This window comes from Triturus cristatus, chromosome 6, assembly GCF_964204655.1.
Source record: "Triturus cristatus chromosome 6, aTriCri1.1, whole genome shotgun sequence".
Taxonomy (NCBI): domain Eukaryota; kingdom Metazoa; phylum Chordata; class Amphibia; order Caudata; family Salamandridae; genus Triturus; species Triturus cristatus.
The window spans coordinates 1,399,051,159-1,399,069,480 of NC_140589.1; the positions used below are offsets into that span (position 1 = coordinate 1,399,051,159).

Below are 18,322 nucleotides of genomic sequence, written 5' to 3' on the forward strand. Positions count from 1 at the left end.
TATAATACCATTTTATGTTTCTGCTTCATGCACTGCAAGAAATGTGGGGCAATGCTCCTCCACCCACGTGGAGGAGCCGCCCCTGACAGATAGTGAGGACCCAGCCCTAATTCAATCTCCACCATCGAGCCCATAGCATTTAATTACCACAGCATTTCATTCACTGTTTTGGGGTATTACATTTTCACTACACAATGTTACATCAACAACACAAAATTCCTTTCATCACTGGTAAACATCTCAGCTGAGGACCGCATTAAGCATCAGATGGAACAAAATATGTAATATGCTCTATTTTGCTACATTTGCCTATTAAGGCCAGCACTTACAATGCAAACTTCATCTTCTGACTCCTCGTCCTAAAACTCTTCTGTGAGAAGAGTGGTAATACAACTTTTAAGTGGCCCTGCACCCAGCCTCTATATTTGTTTAGCCCATTATACTGCTTCATTGTGGGATTATCTTTCTAGGGCAGGTGGGTGCAACACACACAGGCCACCACCCCCACGCCACCACCTCAGCTATTACTCAAGACTTCCTTTAACAAAATCCCAGACCTATTGGCTTTGCCCATGCTTGTTATGTCTTCCAATTATATCGTAATTGCCAGATAAAGACATATTTCAATCTTTTTTTCACTGAATAGAGTACACCAAGAATATCCACTTAGCTTTCTACATCACCTTCCTCACTCAAACCTTCAGAAGTGGATTGCTAGTGTGATTTGCACATATAAATAAAACAGACCACCTACTTGACATTCACTTTAATACTCACAGAAGATAAGTGACGTTTATCCTTCCAAACACCTCTTCTGTAGCTTCATTTATAAGACTGGTTATTCCTGCAATATCCGAGGTCTCTGTTCTTCTTGTATTTATCACCTCTGTGTCTCCATTTGTAGAGGCTATAGCAGTCATTGTTCCAATTTACTAAAATAAAATCAAAATGTATAATTTTTAGAAATAATAAAACTATAAAAGAAGCTCTTTTTATTCCAAATATGAAAGGTTACATTAAAAGTGTATCTATGCAATACTAAGTGGCCACCTATGGGCGACCTGCAGAGAGAGGAGAAGTGGGCACAAAAATGGCACTTTGCTGATGGAGCCAGCAGGGTTGTCCCATTTCACCGAAGAACTGAAATTAAACTTAATACAAATTAAATTATTTGAAGTAAGGAAACAAAATATTCAATAGCCTTGGCAAGGCATTTGGCAGTTTTAATAGGAAATGTGCAGTCAAGATGTAACATTTTTAAGAAAATTTGAAATTTTAAACATTGTACCAACTGACAGTGAATACAATTAGATTATTTCCTACTCTCAGGATTTTACGGACAATTTGTTGAAATGTTAACAACAATAGGGAAATAAATCAATGCCAGTGGACACCTCAACGGCTTCTCGTGTCTTTTCATCCACGAGGTTTCCCATTGAAGACCTCCTCTTTAGAACCTGTAGACTAATGTTTCAGCTGCATTATTGCCGGTTCCCTTAGCCTTGACAACTGTAAGTTCTGAGACACTGCAGTCATCAGCCCAAGTCTTCAAAGATGTTTTGAGTATTCTTTTACTCCGAGATAGAAGTAAAAGCATTATTTTCGATCAGATTGCATGAGTCATGATTAATGTTTGGGAAGGTCGCATTTTAAACGAGATATTTTGCCCTGATCCTCTACAACAGCTGAGTAGCCAATGGGGAGCAAGAGCTGGGCACCCTAGATGAGGCCAACTGGATGGAGGCCAATACCCCCCCCATTCAAGCAGTCTCAACATGATTTAAATTGACATCGTTAAAATAGCATTACAGAGTCTACTATGGCCCCAGGAGACTCTGAGAAATGAAAAGAAGCCCAGATCAAGATGTACATCAGAGATCGGCACATTTTATTCTACACATCATGGACATGCTGAGTAATTCAGTACTCCTGGACCTGAATCCATGATACATTAGCTCATATTGTGGACAGGCCCATTTCACTTGAACCCAAGCTAGCGTTGTTGGAGTTGAAGGAATGGGGCAGACCGGGGGATACTCTCTCATTAGTAACAATAAGTATGATGGTAGCCAAAAGGGACATTGCATGGCACTGGGGATCCAACAAAGAATGCCTCTAAACTAATGGATCCGGGGCATGGGCTATTTCGTCAAGGCAGAAAAGTGAGTCTTTAAAGCTAGTGGATGCACCGAAAAATATCCAAAGGTTTGTGGTTGAACATTTCTAGGGTATATCTCTAAGCTGTAGTTAGATAGGTTTCAAGCATCAGCACAGTAAGATCTATATCGAATGTTTTGCATCTGCCAATTTACTAAACAAAACAGTAGTGTACGTTGCTATACCTACTATTACTTATTTGTCGTTAAAACATATAAAAGAACTTGCAAAACTAAAATAACATTAGGTATTTTGGAATCCATAATAATAGTTCGACCTCCAAATGAGGTTCGGTTATCCTCCTGCCAATATAATGCTCAAGTCAAAATGCCTCTATTGGTAGTTGGAATCATTTTATGCATTTTTAATTCTAAAGCAGCTGCATGCAATGAGTGATGGAGCAACATGACTGAGATCAAGAGGTAACAGAGTGTCCAAAGGGTGATGCTACGGTTTGGAAAAGCTATGTCTTCAGCCGCTTCCTGTTTTTGTTGAAGTGCAACTGATGGAGTTCTTCTGGCTAGATAAGAGGAGGCTCTGCTACCTTCGGGTGTCCTCCTAATGTTGGGGATGTAAAGTAGCTAGGCATCAACAAAGTGCATATGCTGGTGGGGATTTGGGGTGAAAATTTCAAGATCATGACCTCAAGGCTTAACCAGTGTAGGGTTTACTGGCCAATGAAAATGGCTTCAAACAATACTAGTATAACATGTATTATAGGGTGTTCAATACAACAGTTTAGTAGTTTGAAAGTGCTGAAAACAGATGATGCTTTTACAAAAATCAATGGCGCTCAATGTATCAGCCACTAAAAAATGTAAGTATTCCGAAGTTGGCATGCCAGAATTCAATCTCATTACTGACACACCATACCAGATACCAGCTTTTAACTCACAAAGAGCAGTCAGAGAAGGTGGGATGTGAGCTTTGTTTCTAACAAAAGCCATGCCGTTGCAATTAGTACTTTCTGGAGTAATAGTTGACAGACTGGAAGGCCCAAACACACAACACGTAGTCTATTGTATGAATCCAGTCTTTAATTTGGGGTTTATTTCCCTTCAAAACCACCTGCTCATGCCCAAATTCTACTGGTTAAGACTCCGTACTTCCTCTTTCCCGTTTTCTACCGTGTACTCTACCGCTCTCTATAAAAAGCCTCAAACTAATCGAGGCACACACTGTCTGCTTCTTGAGCAATAGTGAGCCTCTGAGATATTTCTTTATTTCCTTTTCTATAGTGTGAACATCGCCAAAGGATATTAGAGAGCTTTAAAAAGAACAAAACATAGTGAAAAATAATGATAAACAAAACCGATGAACATGTTCAGTGAAGGCTAAACACCAATCAGAAGCAGTGACCGTTGGTAAAAGAGGCTACCCACAGGACACAGACGAAAGGAGGGAAAAGAGACAATTATGTAGGGAAATCAAGACAACAGGAAAAACAAAAAAGGTGAAACCAAGAAAGATACACAGAATATGGAGAAGGGTAGAAGCTTTGAAAGGACAGAGGGAAGGTTGGACCAGGAAGATGGGGAGGAATCAGGTGTGGTCCATTAATAGAGTCAGCAAAAGACACACAATTGATGGACGGAATGCAGAACAAATCAAATCATTCATCCACAGTCAAGAGATCTGGGTTAAATCCGTCATTCTTTTGCTCACCATGCCACCCCGGTTTAGACCTGGCCATATGCAAATCAGTCTTGACCCTGTGCCTCATGGGAACAGTACAGCCTGAACTGCCAAGCCAGGTCCTCCCTGGACCGGAAACAAGCATCCTAGGACCGGTTTTCGGGGTTTCACCCCTCTTCAGCCAGGATAGCTTGATTCCAGTGGCACAGTGAGCCCAGAACCCACGTCTGGGCATACCTGGCGCACTTAGGGCAAGAAAGCAAAAGACACACAATTGGTGGACGGAGGTTCAAACTGGAATGGCATGGTGAGCAAAAAAACAATGGATTTAGGCCCAGATCTCTGTACTGGGGTGAATGTATGACATTGTTCTGCATTCTGTCCATCAACTGTGTTTTTTGCATTAATAGAGTCAGGCAATGGGGCTGGATATTAAAAGAGTAGGTAATGTTCTCAGCCTCAATTGAAATGTGTTTCGAACAGGAGGAATGTAAACTCCTTTTTAAAAGTTGCAAGATGGTATGAGGAGCTGATGGAAGTGAATTCCAAATGTTTGTGGTACTCCTGGAGGACTACTTCATACACCTCTCTTGTTTAAATGTAGGAGGCTCAAGGTGGGGGTATTCTGCATTTCTCAACTCTTGTTGGCATTGACAAAGTTCTTTGTCACAAAGAAACAAATAGACAGAATTGTCATTAGCATTAACCAAATGCACAGTGAAATCACCAAGGATGATGCTGGCCTTAGAGATTTACCTGTTGGGCCTTAATAGGTTGCATATATTCCTCAATGCCTGTGTTATTCTTGTCTCAAGGGTGATAGATGATGTTTAACCTGATGATTGAGGCGTACGTTCCTAGACTTCCAGTGATAAGCATTGAAAGGAGTGATCAGCAGGAAGTCTTTCACAAAATATCGTATTCTTATGTATTACTGGCATTTCCGTCTTCGCAGTTTTTACAGAGACTGGAATAAAACGAGGGAGAAGGAGAGCCAGAAGATTGAGGTTTCTTTGAACCAGGTTTCAGCAAGAACTAGGATATCTAAGTTGAGGTAAACAATAGAGTCAGAGTTCACCAAACAAGGCTTAACTGCTGAATGACAATTATGTAGCAGACAACTCATACAGATTTAGGTGGTTTTGGAAAAAGGAGTAACAAGAGATTTAGCAAGTACCTGAATACACGGATTAAGTTCCACCTTTTTAGATAATGAAAAGCACATGGCAGTGTATGATTAGTGATAGTTTAAATTGCTAACTTGATTCGTGCTTGGTATCAAAGATGGTTGGACCAAAATGTGGGATTGCTGGTGCTTCCTCAGATTGGGAGGAGGTGTTATTGTACAGACTGTCAGTGAAATTCAAATTAGATCTGTTCAGTAGCAGATGGGTTTCAAGAGACAGTATATGCATAAAGTAATGTGTGGACTGTGAGGTACCTGAAACATAACTAGGAGAAAAGGAGTTATAAAGAAGAAGAGGTCCTGGCAAAATCAGTGGAAAGGAAGGTCTTCTAGATAAAGAGAAAACGTTTGGCGGTAGGGGTTTGTAGAGGAGAAAGAAAGCAAAGGATAGGTTAGAATCTCAGGTAATGAATTAAGGTCTGGCCAGTTAGAAACTAGAAGGGGATAATAATTGAGTTAAATAAGGGAAAGAGAGAGGGGGGTAGTTTGAGTGACAAATCTGTGACCAGGAGTGGTTCGAAAAGGGGTATGTGAAGGTATAAATAAATCTTTGTTAGCGAGGCATTAGCCGCTTGGAACAACGTATGAGTATGTAGTGGACAGATAGGTGGCGGATAAAGAGGGAGGAGATAAGGTAAAGAGAGACAAATAGAGAGTTAACAACCAGCAGTGATACTTTCCAGTTTGAAGGAAGTTGGTGAAAGCAGGGTATTAGAACAATACACAGGAGCGGCAGAAGACAGATCATGAGAATGAGAGAGAAGATCAAAGTCAGAGTCTCATTTTTCGATTGAATCATGATCTGGCCAATCTTAAAACTGGAAACTCATAGAGGCGCACACAGTTAGCTCAGTTAGCTTTCACCCAGGATATTCAACACCTTATGAAGCGTCTGAACCCAAAGAGGGCACTGCATGTGAAACGTAGGTCTGTTGTGAGGTTTCAAATCTGGACATATTTATATTGGACAGCAAGCAGTGTTTTGGGGAATTTTCTAAGTCTTATATATGAAGATTTTTATAGCATATCTAGAGCGATTGAGACATAAATGATCTTAGGAGAGTTAAGTCATGATTTCATGTGTTTGGAAAGCGGGGGGAAGATCAAGTGGGGCATCCTTAAAACTGGCTAGGGTGGGTGGGGAGAGAAAAACTAAGCATAATAGAGATACAAGTAATTGTGAAACAAAGGGAAGGTAGTAACTCTGTGAACTGCCAAACATTGAGTCAGGCCCTTTGAGCAGTGCCCCGAGAGGGGTAAGATGCCCTAGAATGTAGGAATAGGTAACTGTAGAAACATGTAGCAGAAGATACACTGTGGGAATTACATACCAGTATTAAATTACATATAAATAGAATGGGAAGAGTTCCTCCTTACTTATGGGGAATTAATAGAACATAGAATATGTTTGATAGTTTATTGGGTTCTTCAGATCAACTCCTGAGAGTTTCCAGTGTTGGCTTGGTTATGATAGGCAGAACTTTAGAAGGTTTTCAGAATCATCATATGCTTAATTTGTCCAAACCGTTACAAAGTCTCTATTGCTTTCAATTAAACATTCCAAGGTGTTTCAATGTACTTTTTTCCACCCTGGACTTTTCGCTATTTTAATCACATCAGGCTAAGCTCCCAGCCCAGTTTTCCTGCAGCTTTGTTTTTTAGGTTATGGCAGGACTCAGAGCCTGCTCATTTTACCTTATCTTTAAGGTCAGGTCTCATCCTAGTCTTTCTTCCGTTTCTAGAAGGTCAGGCAAGGGAGCAACTCAAGTCATTCTTTGGATTCTGTTGCTATGAATTGAGGTTGGTGGGTGCTTTAGGTTACCTCTTTCGGGACCAACATGGATATGACCTGTCTTCGAAATTTCTCAGTGTGCCCATGTAGAAACAAGCAGGTGGGTGGGATAATGAGGACGGGGAGGCAAAGGAGAACACCATGAGATCTGCAGAAGATTGTCTGCTCCACAAGGCTGCAGTTTCCTCACCTCCTTTTTCCATCTAGAGACTTCTTGTTCCTACTGAGGTACAGTATCTCATCTAACAAATACAAGATCCAGACATAGTAATGCAATACCTTGGTATGCACAATGGAGTGGTGGTCCTTCAGGGAGTTCAGCTCCATAAACAATTTCCTTTGGGACTGTGCCCAACCCTTTAAATACACCAGCGCTACTGAATGGTACACTGGACCTGGAGTCGTAAGGTGAGTGGGGTACATGATCACAGATATCCAATGAAAAATATGACCTGTAACTGTCAGATACAGGTAGGAAGCTAGTGGGCAGTGCAGTGTACACTGATTACCAGGATTTATACTTAATGTGACCCCAAGCCGGAGGAGCTCTTTGCACAGCTGCTTCACTGATTGGCCATCTTGGTTAAAAAAAAAGTACATCCAGTGTTTTAGATGTTGTGTATGTGTTTGCCTCCACGAAATAGCCATATTTCAATGTCTCCACTCATAAAAAGGAAGCGAAGCATAGAAATATACCCAAAAGGATAAGTGGCAATTTACCTTCAGTCTTTGATTAGTTTAGAAAATTACCGTTGGGAAGTCCTTGGTGTAGTCTTGGCAAGCAGGGGGACTAAAAGAATAGCCATGTTAATGAGCATGTGTATAATATATCTGCATGCCGGGTCAAGATGGTAGAACAGTGAATTATAGGTAACTTTGACATAATTGATTATTCATATTTTGCATGCAAATTGTCACTGTGTGGAAGTGCGCACGCTAGTGCTGTTCTACAGCATTTTCTTTTTCTGGGACAATGTGTATCTTTTCTGTTATTTGCCAGACTTTGACTGCTTTTCTGAGGTAGTAATATGGATGTTAGTGGGAGCAGATTTCTCTGCTACTATTCTCTACTGTCCATTTGGAGACTCTTAACTGTGTTGTGAGCCCCTGTGTAGTTACTAGGGAATAATTTGCCTTGTTTAGTGTTCTAAGCCGCTACACACCCATCATGATTTTTCTCATCATATTAGTACAATTTCATCCCTTACAAACACTACTAATATTGATTACATTTGAAAAGAGCACATTACAAAATTCACCTTGTGCAATTGGTCAGCCTACAACCTAAAGCGTAAGTTAGAAGAGAAGAGCTTTGGGTTTTCGTTTGAAACCTGACTGAGATGTAGAACACTGAAGATCAAGATAAACCTATACCATGAAGAAGTGGCCTGAACTGAAAATGGTCTTTCCCTTATGTACCCCGAGTTGCACATGGTGCATGGTAAAAATAATTTGGGACAAGCTAAGTCCAGTCTGTAATGAGGAATAAGAAGCAGGATATTTTACAACACAGAACAGGACTAGCTAGTGTCAACACTTTAAGGTAAAACATGACATTTTGAGAAGAAGGCCAAATGCCAATGGAAAGATTACCTGTCTCCAATAATAAGGTCACATCGTGTAGTCAGACTGTTAGTCGGAGAAACACTTTAAGAGCTAATTGCAGCCTTTAGCGCACAATGGTTGGAGGGCCATCATAAGCTGCAACAGTAGTCTAGGTGGTAAATGCTGGCAGCACCTATAATAATTAGAAAAGAATCGTAGCTTGAGTAACTGAAAGAAGCAATTCATGACCATTGGTTGATCAGAGAGGTGGGTTGTCAGACATACATACTTAACAGGCCAATTTATCCACACTCTTATAGGTGGTTTCAGTGCCTTTTCTCCTGGATGCGGCACCAAGAGCCTGGTCGTGAGCTGGCTCCGCAGCATTCGTCCATTCTCTTCTTAAGTCCTGGGTGCACTGCTCGGTGTTCCTCTGCCAAGAGTCATGCACAGCATTATGGGGCAAGTCTAGTCTTTTCATGCGTACGGACTCTCTTTAATACCGTATGCATGGAAAAGCATTGGACCAAGGTACCTGTAGTGTCTCTGCAACATTGCAGACATTTATCATCTATTTTTCCAGTTTAATTTTCTTTCTTACCTTAAATTTAGATTCCACTCCATTTTTCCCCTTTGGGATAAGAGCCATCATTTGTAGGTAAGACCTTGTCCTGCCCAAGTTATCATGGAGGGAAATTACTTCCTGTTTGCCACAAAGTTCACTTATTATAAGAGAACAGGTTTTATGGCTGACTGAACTGGGTGTCGGTGCATCTCAACATCACATGCATGGCTTGTTGCTCGCTCTGTGGATCCACTTGGAATTATTTTCTTCATGTGATCCTGGCTAGTTATCAGCCTTTCATCTTGTCTATTGGCTTGAAGTGGTTAGAAGTTTGTCTGGGCACCATTTTCTTCCATTCACAGGCAACTTCAAGAGTAATTTTCAGTCTATTCTATTCTAAACTGAAGCCTGATATTTCTGCGGTGGTAGAAGGACATTTCTTATCACAAAGAAAGTCCTGAAGTCGTCACCTAGAAGACCTACTCTTGACAGAGGGGGGCAAAGACATCTTACAACACTGTCTACGAGGGCAGGAAATATCAATTAAAAAGAAGCAAAGAAGAGAAATCTGTGGATCTTTCAGTCTTTACAGTTTATCATAAACAGCTCCACCTCACTACTACTAAGTTGAGGCTGTTATCAGCTGCTAGTCTATGCTAAGTTTAAGGAGTAAGGATATTGTTGTCTCTCCTTAAACAGTATCAAATATCTGGATGCTTTTATTTATAGGCTGCACCTCAATGCCGAACTGCTAAGAAAAATAAATTAGAAGGACAAGTAGGTACTGGCGTAGGAGAGGGTTATCACTAGCCCACACTGACATCTACATGTGATCGAGACACAAAGTGAGAAAAATAAACCTTGATTAACACTCTGAGATCTATCAGGTAGAGCATCTTTCAAACAGAGTAACAGAGGCCAGGCTGGGATGCACGGGTAACAGTGGCCGATCTTTAAAAGTAAGATAAAGTGGGCCACTGTAACTAATGCAGAGCTGAGGTGTAAAAGATAAAGTGGCCTTTACACTTCTATTTAAGGGCTTCCTCCTAGAAACAGTGTAAGGTGGCAACCGAACACAGCAGTGACAAAAATGAGCCAAGAAAACTCTTGCAATGAGGCCAACATGGGCCAATCAGATGTGTATGCAGACATAATCCAGCCTGGAGGGATTGTGCCAATAAGGGAGAGAAAAGGATAGCGGTCAGTTGGTCACAGAAGTTGGCTATCACTAAGCTGTCATTTAGGAGGACAAATGTATGTGAAAGGAAGACCAGCGGGAGATCTGAGAGAGACCTGACCTCAATCAAGGCAAAAGTGTGACAAGGCCTGGTGTGCTGACAGCGCATCATCCAAGGAGAAAGAAGTTGAACCTCGCATTACATGGCTGCTAGCCACTAAGACACATGTATGTTGGTTAGCCCACTACAAAGAAAGGCTTGGCTGAAGGATCCCCAATGACACTATGACCTGCCAGTTACTATACATTCTTCCAAATAGGGAGTTTTCATATGGAAAATGTGTATTAGAAGAGTTGGAATTGCTGAACATGTGAGAACCTACATGTAAGTATTTACCATGTTTCTCGTTTCTGTATTGTCTAACAAAGTGTACTAGAGAGTGACTTGTTTCCTAAGCTAAACTTGGTCTGTTTTTCAGTGCTCTGACAGTGCCCACATTATTTGTAGAGTATAGTTACACATTTTATTATTATGTGTTTGGGATAGGAGATGGGAATGTTGATTCTTATAGGTTTACTGAATAAAGAATCGTGATTTTATTGAAGACAAGGAGGCTAGCATTATGCATATAAGTTTTATTCACCACTTTTTGAGCAGCAACCTTTAAAAGTTCTAACAGTAGAATTCCAACTTCATTACAAATAAACAGAACACTCAAGTCAATATAAGCCTCTCAAGATTCCATGTTCCTCCTCTTTAGTTTATCTTGTTTGACTTATATTCCTCTTCTTATTCCTCGTGACTCCATCCTTTTACTGATCTGAAAAAATATACCAGAGTATATCCTTTTTCCGGTATATAAAATACAAGCAAAAACATTACAATACTTCAACTTTTAACTAAATATACTTCTTCATTTGAACTTGATTCCACTTTTTCCTACTCACCTGGGGGGGGGGGGAATAATGCTAGCCTCCTTGTCTTTAGCAAAATCACGATTCTTTATTCACTAAATATATAAGAATCTACATTGTATTGCAATACAGGAGGCTAGCATTATGCATGTTCAAAGTTTCTCAAAGCGCAGCATGAAACAGCATCAATTGGTCTAAAATAGAACCTTCTAAAAGTATCTGCATTAGACAATCCACTGCCTTCATTATGTCATCTAACTTTCCCCCTGACATAAAGGTCTTACTTGCCATGGTACCCCTCACCCAGTGCGCTGCAAATTTAGACATATCAATACCTGCTTCCTTCATAGCAGACATCACACATCTTGCAATGATTGCATTCTGAAAATTCTGATAAGGTAAACATACCAAATCAGCAACTAATCCACTCGAGCACTCCTTTTCTCCAACATACGAGACTCATATTCTTTCACACATTTAACCATACATAACTTTGGCAAGTCATCGAAACTTGGATAAAAATAGAAGTACATATGTTTTTTGTCCATTTAACCCCTTCAGCGCCGCGGGAATTCCCCCGCGGTGCTGAAGGGTTCGAGCGCGGGCGGGGCCATGACGGAACGGTTCCGTCATGAGCACAGCGCAACTGATGCTCATGACGGAACCGTTCCGTCATGGGCATGGAAGGGGTTAAAAATCTTAAACAAAACTCCCATGGGATGGTAATACCTGCTTGTTACTTCCAATGATCCTACATCCGACACCCTATAGAAAAATATTAAACACAACAGGGTCGCTACCTTCCACAACAACTCTCTTGTGTGTAGGTATTTTTTACTATGCCAGTTCTGAAATACCTTTAGCACTAAATCTACATCCCAAAGTGACTGATAACTAGGTTTGGGACTTCTCTTCTGTTTTTTAACACAAACTGTATTGGGTTTTTCATTTTTCAATACTCTCCAACATTATTCCTCTGTGAAGCATCGAAAAACAATCATGTGGGTTCTTCATGCATGCAACAGTAAAACTCATTTTGTTCATTCCAAACCAGGACCCCAAGTATGTTGTACAGTGCTGCATGAAATTATATCAACAGTATGCATACCAATAATGTAACTTTGACCCATTAAAGGTTTGAGACTTCTCTTCAATCTATTCCCTTTAATTACCCTACAAATTAAGGGGCATCTGCCTACAGAAACTCCATTAATCAAAGAGTGACCTGTCAATTGCTGAGCGATAGCAATTTACCATTCTGTAAGCCAAATCTTTATCAAATAAATCTGCACAAATAATTAGCTACTTTTATCTCATCCCCCTCCACAGGATTCAAGTCCCTCTCCATGCACCAACATAACCATACTCTCCATGCTCCTCTATATCTCTTCTTAGTGCCTGGGGCCCAGGATTCTTCAAGCAAACCTGAAGCTGATTACGAAAGTCCCGCAAATCCTCCTGAATCCCTGAGATGCTCCAAACTAGAAGACTGAGTGAACCCAAAAGCACTAATGGATGCTCCTTTCTTTCTATACCTATCAACAATCCCTTCCTGCACTTTATTAAAAAAGGACTCTCCACGGCTAACTCCAATGCCGTCTGCCAAAATGGTGCTACTAAATCTATCTAACACTTCTGCCCCCTGCATTGCAGCAACACTCACTGAATCATCGAGAAAAGAGAGAATGCATACGCTCTTAACACTGACCAGTCCTGCATAAACACATCCACCGCCATTGGGCTTGGATCCGGTCTCCAACTGACATAGTTGGCTAACTGGTAGGTCAGTCTAGATGTAAACAGGTCCACATCCAGAGGATCCAGAAGGTGCTGAATCATCCTGGAGAAAAAAACGTCCAGCTTTCAATCGCTAATATCTGTCTGGTTCCTTGAATACCAATCTGCCACCACATAGTGCATGCCTAGAAAATACTCTGCTCTCAAACTAATCTTGTGCTCTAGGCAAAAATCCCACATTTCTTGTGCTACATCTATCAATTTCTTATATCAGCACCCTTCTAGCTTGTTGATTTATGTCACTGGCGTTATATAGTCCATCTTCAAGAGGACTGAAGACCCCTGCAACTGTTTGAAACTGTGCAAAGCAAACAACCCTGCTTTCATCCCCAGACAATTGATATGATCGTTCCTCTCTAAGAAATTCCAATTGCCACCTGTCCCTTGTTCTGAGCAAGTTGCTCTTCAACCAGATAAAATGGCATCTGTTTTCAGGACAAAGTCTGAATTTATACCAAAATTAGCACATCCATTCCATGCTTCCAAATTCTCCACCCACCATTTCAACTCCTCCTTTGCTTCTATAGACTGTGTCACATTATCCCCATACTATAAACCTACTGCCAAAGCAGCTGTCTTCAACCTCTGCAGAGCCCTGTAATTTAAGGGACCTGGAAATACCACCTAAATTGATGATGACAGAAGACCACTCACATGCATCAAATCTTTCCTTTCCTCAACAGTTTCCTTATCTCTTCCTTTATCTTTCTCAGCGGAAGTTGTAACTGACTCTTCAATGTGTCCAGTCCACCACAAAACCTAAAAACTCCAACATCTGACTTGGAGTAAACACAGACTTCTCTGCATTGACTATGATACCAAGAAACTCCAAAAAAACCTTTACCAACAATAGATGCTCTCTCAATTCTTCTTTGTTTTGATACGTAATCAATATATAATCTAGATATATATTCAATCTCACACCTCTTTCTCTCAAATAGCTGACCACTGGTCTCAACAGTTTTGTGAAACACCATGGGATCGAGGAGAGCCGAAAGGTAAGCACTAAAACTAGTACAACTGACATTTCCATCTGAACAGCAATAGCCTATGGCTCTCTGGATGAATCAGGACTGTAAAGTAGGCATCTTTGAGATCTAACTTGACCAGCCAATCCCCTTCCAACAACATATCCCTCAGAAGATGTATACCCTCCATCTTGAAATGACTAAGTCACACACTGATTCAGCATTCTTAAATTTATCACAGGTCTCCACCCTTTGTCTTTCTTGTCCACCAGAAAACGTGTACTCCCAAAACCTCTCATATCGTCGTTCACTTTCACTATTGCATTTTCTAACATCTGAACCACCTCTTGTGTTACCATTTTCCTCTAAAACCTTCTGAAAACACAACTCTCTTAGCTCTTTTGCCTGAACAGGCTCCTTCTCCAGACCTACGATATAACATTTTATCATAGAAATAACCCATGAAATGTCAGTTATCTTTTCCCACTGCTCGATGAACAGTTTCAATCATCCTCCAACCCACCCTAGGGTAGAATCAAAATTCCTCATACTCTCCTTGCCATGATGCAGAGCTCTGGCCTTGTCCTCTGACCCTTGGTGCTCTATTTCTAGAAGTTCTTCCCTTCTGAGGATAGAAGCCAGAAGACTGTCTGTATTAATTGCCTCCTTGATAGCCAGTGTTTTGTGCTCCGGAATAGGAGGACTTCTAAAACCTTCAGCTGGGAGGTTGCCCTCTGTTCCCAGCCATTCCATAAAATCTGTTCCCGGAGAACACTCTTCTCATTGAAGGCTGAGCCTTGTCCAAACTCATAGAAGTCTGGACATATTTGCCAATAATTTTAACCATTCCATCCCCGATTAAGACACCTTTTGCGTCCCCAGTGGACTCTTTCACAAAAAAATCCGCTAATTTTGGATTTATCCTCATCAGGATAGTTTTACGCTTTTAGGCCAATAATCCTGCATTGGCAAAAAAAAAAACTGCTCTCTGGCACTAGCCGCATAAAAGATGGATAGTCACATCAGTTCCTTTAACATGGGCTTCCTCAACCTGATCGAAAATCCTTGCCACTGGACAAGGAATGTCCAGAACCTTATCCTGGCAAGCTTTATTTGACTTCTCTAGCCCTTTTCTCGGATCCTTCCCCATCTTGAATAGATAGGTGATGATTTCTGGGTCAATATTGGGGGTCATAGTCACCTTTTCATCAATATTTGGGCGTGAACATTCCACCCTTAAAACATTTCTTTCCTCTGTCTCCAAAGGCCTCCCCAGCCACATCTTAATATAATCAGCTACATGGTCCAAGGGTCACAACTCTTTACTTCTGGAATGTTTAATCTCCCTGGGATGAAAAAGCTTTTCACCCAAAGGGTCCAAAACCATGCTCCTTTTCTTTTTCTTCTTTCTGAAATTATCCTCAAACTCCTCATCTAGACCATCGTTATAATCCAAGTCTAATATGTATTTGTCAAAACTTTGACGTTCATCATCTTGATCAAGCTCATCCAGCTTGTCCGCTTCCATTGCAGTGTCAAACTGCCCATTCCGTTTGTCATTTGGACAAAAACTCTCTTTAAGCATCTTGGGACTCCTCTCTCACTTGTAATGTGTTTTCTTTTCCTAACACATTTGCTCACCAGGACCCATAGAAATCTCCGCTTCTCCATTTGAAATTGAAAAATACTCTTCCTACTCCTGCCTCTTTTTCTTACCTCTAAAAACCTCCTTACTACATTCTTTCACCTCCTGTTACAGTTTTTGCTTAACTATCTTACGTATCATCTCTTCTTGAGAAGTCTGCACAGACACCTTTTCAGACATACTGGGAAAAATACCTGAGACCTTTTGACAAAAAAGAGGGGAAAAAACATTTAACTATGGAGATTCTCTTCTATTATGCACCGTTCTGCCTTCCTCTTAAACTCTCCTTTCCTTCATTTATTTTAAGATAAATAATCTCTAAATGTATATTCTCTAACTTATTTTCTCCTAAGGGAAGTACCAATGTCTCCACAAATGAGTACTTAGTACAATCATGTTCAAACCACTCCTTTTGAAAATATGTGCTGACTGGTATCAATGTGAAATATTTCAATAGGCCTAAATAAATTTACCTGTGTGGTATTAATCTATTTTTAAATTTCCTTTTTGGCTTTCCCCAAATATTTTAGATCTATCTTTTAAACATCATCATGGTTCCTTGGATCTTTCATTCATAGGATCCAATTTTATGTTCTTAACTCACCATAGTTTAAGAGTGCTGTGTCCTGTGGCCTCCATTTACAAATTTTAGTTTAAGGCTTATAAATGATTAAACTGGCCCACCTAGTTTATTCAAAGTACACCGTACTTCTTATTCACAACTTTGAGGTACTATTTTCAAAATGTTGGTCTGCAGTCTTTCTGATTGTGTAAAGTTGGTTTCCAAAACACTATACTATAAAAAAAAGAGCCCTTAACATCTCTGGTTTATACTACTAATATAAAAATGCTGCTCAGGAGGAGGTGAATAAAAGTTATATGTATAACGCTAGCCTCCTGTCTTGCCATAAAACCACAGTTCACTTTGTACAATGTAGCTAGTATTTAAAAAAACACAACAATTACAACTTGGCATGGCAATTCAGGATATGAGAAATGTTCACTTGGTTGATGGGGTGCAGGAGTTGAAGGATGAGGAGGAGATAGAATATGAGATTATCTCTCCTGGCAAGAATTTTCCTGCAATGACTGAATTCCCTCTAATCAGATAAGTGCAACAATAATGATTATATATATATATTTTTTTTTCACTGACAAAAATCAAAGGTTACAGGCACGTTATAGTTAGGCTCAGGTTTCACGCATATAAAACCAGTGAAATTCAGCAGTAATAGTTAGCTGAGCTAACTACAACTCGCGCCCCTGCAATGCACTGTTTATAACCTCATATATTACATCACTCATGACATGGTCAGTAACATCATATGAAAACTATGCAGTGACCTATAAACATGTTAAGCATAGAATAATATATGTATTTAACCATAAGTAATATATACATTTGTTCTGCAGACCTAAAGAATGGTAATCAGAGGAGGAGCCTAGCGCGCAACCAAGATGGCCGCGTAGGTGCGAGGCTCCCGAGGACCTCCGCGACCTCCTACATATATCCTGACAATATCCTGTCCTAGATGAGGGGACTGTGTTGGTGAGCCCGAGCTGAGGTGGCACCCGCTTTCCGCTTCCAAATTGGACCTCGGACTCCGGCGGTAGCACCGATTGAGATTTCCGGCCTTCTCCACGCCGGACCCCGGATTGGAGTTGTGGGGTGATCCGGAGGCAAAGTCAACAACAGCGGCGGGCTGGGCGCGGCGGCTCGCGTACCCCGCACTTTCACTTTCGCTTTTGCACCCTCCTTGCTGTTTCGGCGAGGTTGGGTCGCGGGGCACTGTGAGGTAGTGTGGCCCCGTTGGGGTGCCCTGCCGACCCGCCGGCTGTGACTTGCCCCGTGGCCCTGTGGTGACCCCCCCCCGGATCCTGTGAACCGGCTTGCCCGCCCTTTACGACGTGCCTGGCACGGCCGTGGGACTGGAACCATGTCCACAAAGCAAGATGGAGATCGGGCAAAGGTGAAATCGACCCGACGTGGCGCAGTCCCCCAGTCTAACAGCATGGACCGCTACACCCTCCAGAAGGGATCTCCCGAGGTGCCGCGTAGGTCCCCTGAGGGCCCGACTGATGCTCCTGCTCTGCCCGCGGACCTGACCCTGCGAGACGTGATGGGCGCCATCGCTGAGATGAAGGCCTCGGTGGACCAGCGCTTTGATACACTGGCGCAGAAAATCGACTCGGTCCTTGTGGATGTTGGCCTGGTAAGGGCCGATTTATCCAAGACTAATGACCGGGTTGATTCGTTGGCCCACACCACATCGGGCCTCACGACGGATGTGGCAGCCCTCCAAAAGGAGGTGCGCCGGCTTGGCCAGGCGAGCGCGCTGATGGATCGTCGCCTGGAGGATTCTGAGGGTCGGGCCCGGAGGAACAATGTCCGTATTCTCGGGGTGCCTGAGGGACGGGGGGAGGCGGCGGCGGATCTATTCGTGGAGGACTTGATTCTCACCCACCTCCAGCCCCGGGGACTGAGTAAATTCTTCGCGGTGGAGCGGGCCCACAGGGTTCCCGGGGGAAGGCCCAAGGCCGGAGCCCCCCCGAGTCCTCTCATCGCCCGGATTTTCAACTTCCGAGACAGAGACGCTATCCTGCAATCCTCTAGACTACAGGGGCCGGTCAGACTCGACAATATGGACATAAATTTTTATCCTGACTTCACCCCAGCAGTCCAAAAGCAGAGACTAAGCTTTCTCGGAGTCAAACGTCGTCTACGGGACCTAAATCTCAAGTACGCTATGCTTTTCCCGGCTAAGCTGCGGGTGGAGTTGGATGGCCGTACGCACTTCTTTGATCGTCCCGAAGCAGCCGGGGACTGGTTAGATACTTTGCCTGGGGATCGGGATCGGGGGGGTGGGGGGGGGAGCGGTGGGGGGAGAGGGCCCGCCGGATCAGGACTGAGGGACTAATATTATGCCTCGCTCTGGACAA

General features: G+C 42.1%; 1 protein-coding gene across 2 annotated transcripts in view; it reads right to left on the reverse strand.

The window, feature by feature from the left end:
- The window catches only part of CFAP61 (cilia and flagella associated protein 61), a 2,048,453-nt gene that overhangs the window by 1,957,018 nt on the left and 73,113 nt on the right, over window positions 1-18,322 (reverse strand). For both annotated transcript variants that reach the window (XM_085612416.1, XM_085612415.1), the window contains exon 2: window positions 778-932. In XM_085612416.1, the coding sequence (XP_085468542.1) occupies window positions 778-920 (143 nt within the window). In that variant the 5' untranslated portion in view covers window positions 921-932. The remainder of the gene's footprint in view (window positions 1-777; window positions 933-18,322) is intronic.